At 47.5% G+C, this 6,000-nt stretch overlaps 1 protein-coding gene across 1 annotated transcript in view; it reads left to right on the forward strand.

Moving 5' to 3' along the window:
* Nucleotides 1-5,426, forward strand: part of LOC148349974 (matrix metalloproteinase-17-like) — a 46,594-nt gene extending 41,168 nt beyond the window's left edge. Inside the window, exons 7-10 of the mRNA XM_088319785.1 lie at nt 105-187; nt 688-840; nt 2,353-2,610; nt 4,824-5,426. Coding sequence (XP_088175911.1) covers nt 105-187; nt 688-840; nt 2,353-2,610; nt 4,824-5,146 — 817 coding nt within the window. The 3' untranslated portion in view covers nt 5,147-5,426. The remainder of the gene's footprint in view (nt 1-104; nt 188-687; nt 841-2,352; nt 2,611-4,823) is intronic.
* The last annotated feature ends 574 nt before the right edge of the window (nt 5,427-6,000 follow it).

Raw genomic sequence — 6,000 nt, forward strand, 5'->3', positions numbered from 1 at the left:
AGCGCCCTCTCTGTTCGGTCCTGGCACCGCAGCCGCCTTCCACGCGGCGGCCCGCCTGTTACCAATCGCGATCTTTAGACTTTTCGGATTTCCTCCCGTTTCAGGCTCCCGTCCGACGCTCCGGACAGATGCGGCAGCTCTTTCGACGCCGCGGCCCAGATACGAGGGGAGGCCTTTTTTTTCAAAGGTAGAGCTCTTTTGATTCCCCTTCTTTCAAGTCGATCCTTGAAACCTAAAGAAACGCTTCTTCAAGGGACAGTGTGTCATACTGAGTGCCCCCGAGTGGTACAAAAAAACATTTGAATAACAAGCAACAATCCTACCAATGTCAATTTTTCTAAAAAACTTTGAATTCGTTTACGTGGTGGAATTCCTATTCAGAGGTCGCCGCCATATTTCTCTACGCCGTGCTCTTGGCACTGCTTTTCCTTCATGTCAGCGCTGTCTAGCACTCGATACTACAGACCAGGGCTTTCAAGTAGAAAATGATCGGTTTTCGTGTCATTGACATGGAGAGGCTTTAAATTGTCATTGGTTGTTACCAAAGTTTGTAGAACTGCTTGAATAGCGCTTGAATTTTGGGCGGAATCCTTGTAAATGCTTGAAATTGTTGCCATGTATTTCAACGGGCATGCTTCCAAATGACAGGGCGCTACTAAAGTTGGAACTGTTCTTTTCACGCTCCAGGCAAATACTTTTGGCGCCTGAACCGAGAGAAGCACCTGGTTTCTCTGCGGCCGGTCCAGATCCACTTGTTCTGGAGGGGCCTGCCCAAAAACCTGGACGCGGTGGATGCCGTCTACGAGAGACCGGGAGACCACAAGATTGTCTTTTTTAAAGGTGCCATTTGTAAAATTCTTTCCAGCTCTGGCTAAATGATCCCGGCTTCACATTATTATCTATAATAGACTGAGGGGAAAATCTTAGGGCGGAGCCTGTCCTGAAACAATCATTACGTTTGGGTCCGGGCTGATTTCTCGATTGCTGACTTTTTACTTTTTAAAATTTTCGTTCTCTCTGCGGCACAGAAGAAACAAAGGACAATGACTAGTGGATCGTTTTTGTCTTTTTTTAAAGAAATGCAGCGAAAGAGGGGCCTGGCCCGGCCCTCACCAATAAAATATGAAAATTCAGGTTTCTTTCAGGCTCGGTCCCTCAAAACGAGTCATATGGTGGGGCTCGGACCGGGTCAGGCTGTCCTATCCGCAGCCTGTGCAGGTTCGGTTCAGTCCAATCTAATAATATAAATATTCATTACCATATTTATTTGTGAATGCCGCACATTTTTTTTAACCTGAAACAGACTGTAAACTTGTGGGTCTTATGTTTTAGTATATTCTGTGGAAAAACATCACTGACCTCAATCGCAATTGAACCTGGGTCGCTGGCCCGCCAAATTTTAACCACTTAGACCACTCATAAGAAAGCATTTGATTTGATGTTTGTGATTTGATGAAGTCATGGTACCAGAGACAAACGTTAGAGGATGGCTAAAAGGCAAATTGGTTTTGAATGATAAAAAGCATGACGAGGGAAACAAGTCTAAGGTCTACCTGACTATCATTTTGTTGGACTTTTTCTGGCCTCGGACTAAACATCGTAAGCGTTGAATACGTGCGGCCATTTTTGAAATCATCGATTGACAAAGAACACAATCCCAACATCAAATGAACAACGTATTTATTTCACTTCCGATTCGTCATCCGATATTTTGTCAGCGGTTTCCTTCATCTTTTAGGAAGACTTTGTTTTCTCCAATCTCTAGCGTTTCTCTTTGGTATCGTGAATCAAAATAGTCTAGTCATGAGATCGACTCAAATACCTGGATATAACGGATGCGGCTCACAATAACAACAGCAAACCAGAGCCTGCAGCCATGTGTCTAGGATGAGTGGCCAGAGAGGGAAACAGTAGGAAAAACAAAAAAGGATCGTGACGGATATTTGGAAAGACTTCTATTTTTATATTATATTTTTCCTATCATCAGTCATCATAAATAAATAATGAATAAAGTATCTATCTATCTATATCTCTATCTATCTATCTATCTATCTAGACATCTATCTATCATCAGAAGACAATTCAGGCATCAGTAACGAGATAATACCAATACCGATTTCTTTCAGTCCGGCTTTTCTCACCGTGGCGGTCCGGCAGTTAGGATTCGGTTTCCTCACTGCCGTGACCCGGGTCTGATTCCCGTCGCACCGAACGATTCGTGATTGCGGTCAGCGATGTCTTTTTTGGGACTTTAAACCTGGCGTAGGAGGGGCCCCCACACGTTGTCATTTTTAGGTGAAAAAAGTCAAGCGCGTGCACGTCAACCCACCAATACGAACGATGGTTTGTCAGGTCCGAGGTACTGGCTGTTCAAGGACAACGTGCTGGAGGAGGGCTTCCCCCGTCCAATCAGCGACTTGGGTTTGCCGTCGGAGGGCGTGGACGCGGCTTTCGTGTGGCCCCGCGACCGCAAGACCTACTTTTTCAAGGACGAGCGCTACTGGCGCTACGACCAGGACCTGAGGAGCATGGACCCGGGCTACCCCAAGGAGAGCGCCCCGTGGAAGGGGCTGCCCGACCGCCTCGACGACGCCTTCGCCTGGCCCGACGGTGAGCGCCCGCCGGTCCTGCCGGAAAACGCTACGCTTTTTTTATCTCGTGTTTTAGCCAGATCGGAAATGCTTGCGACGGTTGCCGTTCTTCTCATCAAGCCTGCTGCCATTGCTCTGCCATCGCATTTTTTCCCCCTTCGTTTATTTATTTGGTATTTGATAGAAGAGCATTGTCTTACAAAGCAGCAGCGCCCCTACAGGACAGGTGTATGTACTACACCTATGAAATGTGTATTAGTGCAAGCATTACATTTCCCAATGATTTTTTTTTTTTTTTTTTTTTTTTACCCAACACCTCTAAGCAGCATTCATACGGGTGCTTGAAATCCTTAAAGGCTTGAATTCGAATGCTGTGTTTTCAAGGATGTGAAGTGCTTCCTTTTTTTGTGAAGTGCTTGTAAATGCTTGAAATTGTGGCAACGTTTTGCTTAAAATGACACCGAACCTGCTCTCTCTCTGCCCCCCCCCCTTTTCTCCCACTCTCTGTCTCTTTCACTCTCTGTGCCTCTCTTTTTCTCTTCCTTTGTTGCTCTTTGTCTCTTTCTCTCTCTGTGTCTTTTTAACTTCTTTTGCTCTAACTTCCTTTTTTCTTTTTCTCTCTTTTCTCTCCTTCTGTCTATTGGATTTCTTTCTTCTTCCCCCTTTCTCACGACTTTTTATCTTTTGTTTCTCATGCTTTCTCCCTCTCTCTTTTTCTTTCTTTGTCCCGCCCTGTCTCCTTTTCCCTCCCTTTTTCTTTTTTTTCTCGATCTCTCTTTTTCTTTCTCTGGAATCTACAAGTCCGGCCCCCGACAGAATGTTTGTTTTATGGTGCGGCCCCTGAGTTCAAATGACTTTGCCGCCCCCGCTCTAGAGCAAATATTGTGCTGCTTCGGCTCACGTGCTCCGACGTCGGGTTTTAACCGCTCGTCGATAGAAATGCGCAATCGATATCTGCGTATGGCCGGCGCGCTCCGGGATCCCGTCCGTACGGGACGGCGTTTCGGCAAATCCCGGCGATCCTTTCGGTAGCGTAGGGCGCTCCGCGGGCTGAAAATGATGAGAGAGAAAATGTGAACGGCGAATCGGCGACTCGTGAAATGAAGCCCTCGACGATACGCGTCCCCTTTTGTTTTTTTGTACCGCGCTTAATGAGAGCGCAGATGATCGGGCAGATGTATTTTTGCGTTTAATATTCTTCTGCAAGAAAAACAAAAAAGCATCCGTCTAAAAACTCGCTCGAGTTCAAGGCAAGCGATTGCCTCGCTGTGGATTTTCTTTTGCGACGGTCACGTTTGAGGGAAAATGTCCTCGAGTGGCCTAAAAACAACACTATTCATGTAAAGGCACCGTATGTATCATTTAGCGCCTCCTGGTGGTTAAAAAGACTATTTTGAAAAAAACAATATTGATTTAATTAATAAACAATAATGTATTATTTCAAAGGCCAGAGCTCCCTATTCCCAGCCACTTCATCCAGCTCATTTGACGGGATCCTGAGGCGTTCCCTGGCAAGCCTAGAGACTAGGTCTCTCCACCGTGCCCCGGTGCCACCGTTCCTGAAGGTGGACGTGCCTGGAACACCTGCCTCAGGAGGCGTCCTTATCAGATGCCCGAGCCACCTCCCGATATGGAGGAGCAGCGGCTCTACACCAAGTCCCTCCCACATCACTCAGCTGCTTGTATCCGTCGTGTTCTTTGGGTCATAACCCAAAGTTCATAAATGTAGCTGAGGGTAGGAACGTAAATCGAGCGCTAAATCGAGAGCTTTGCCCCTCTGCTCGGCTCCTTCTTCGCCACGCACGACTACAGACGTCGCACCGATCTGTCTGTCTGTCTCCCGTTCCGTCCTACCCTCACCTGCGAACAAGACCCCGAGATACTTTCGATATTGTTTGAGTCTCTTCTCCTGCAAGGTGCTCTCGTGGTCATACACTGTTGATCTTTTTTTCCCAGGGTTTCCTTCTCTAGCCACTCTTGTTGCCGAGTTCCTGATTGACGTATACGGATTTGCTTTTGTAATCGTTTTCTGTCCTGTTTCTTCTCCTGCGAGGTGCTCTTGTGGTCACACACTGTTGATCTTGTTTTCCCGAGGGTTTCCTTCTCTAGCCACTCCCGTTGCTGAGTTCCTGATTGACGAATACATCTTTGCTTTTGTAACCGTTTTCTGTCCCGTTTCTTCTACTGCGAGACGCTGGAAATACAATTTCGTGTTTTGTTCCCATTTTGCAGGTTGGTCCTACTTCTTCAAGGGCAAGGAGTACTGGCGCGTTCCCAGTAGCGACATGGAGGCGGCGGCGGCGGAGACCCCGCGCCTCATCTCCGAGGACTGGCTGCTGTGCGGGGACATGCAGTCGGACTCTCCGGGGACCCGGGGACCGGAGGGTCCCGAGGGCCGCGTCGAAGCGGGCCCGGGTCCCGATCACGCCCGCAACGGCTACGAGGTCTGCTCCTGCACTTCGGGCGCTCGGAGTCCCGGCCTGGCCCCGAACGTCTGCTGGATCCTGCTGCCACTTTGGACGCTCCGGCCGACGTTCCGTCTCGGCGTCCCATGATACCGTCAACGGAGGATTTTTCCGGGTATTTATTTCGCAATCCTTGGACAGGTTTTAAGGGAGTTTTTTTGCAGCCGGAAAGCAAGAAAAAGACTTTAAGGGAGGAGATTTCAGAAAAAGACTGGAAGAGCTCCACTTTCACGAGCAGGTAAATGGTCTGCATTTGTATCGCGCTTTTCAAGTCACTGAAGAGCTCCCAAAGCGCTTTACAATGTGCTTCACACTTACCCATTCACACACACACTCACACACCAATAGGGAGTCAGCCATGACCTGCTTATTAGGGATTCAGTGTCTTGCCCAAGGACACTATTCTAAAGGGTTCGGCGTAGCTTATCAGTAAGTATCAAGCCTCTGGGAATGATTCAGTATGATAAATCACCATTAGATGGTTGAGTGGCTTTGATCAGATCTTTTTCCAAACATGGAGGAAGCCCCCACTCCCTAGTCTTGCTTTCTGTATCCAGTGATTGAAGTGTGTAGCTGGCACCGTATGGCAAGTATCGCCATAACGAAGCAGCGGGGTCAGAGTAGCGAACGTACTGTATTCCTTGGGGTCTAAGGCGAAGCCCTCTATTTTCTTCAAAGTCGCTATCGAATCGTCTTTCTCTCCAGCTCAACCTCAACATTGTCGGTGACAAACATGGGCGAACACGAGCAGAGTGATTGAAATGATGAGGACAATGCTGACATAAAATGTACTTGAAACCTCAAATTTGTCCTATTTCACCATTGGATGGCGCTGTGTTGTCTGGGCAGCACCCAAGATTTTTTTTATAAAAACGAACATTGGTATGGTAGTCTTGCTCTTTTTGCCTGGTATTCAACAAATCCATGTTGTTGTTTTTTTTTTT

This window comes from Urocampus carinirostris, chromosome 16, assembly GCF_059441175.1.
Source record: "Urocampus carinirostris isolate Australia breed hairy pipefish chromosome 16, RoL_Ucar_1.0, whole genome shotgun sequence".
NCBI lineage: Eukaryota > Metazoa > Chordata > Actinopteri > Syngnathiformes > Syngnathidae > Urocampus > Urocampus carinirostris.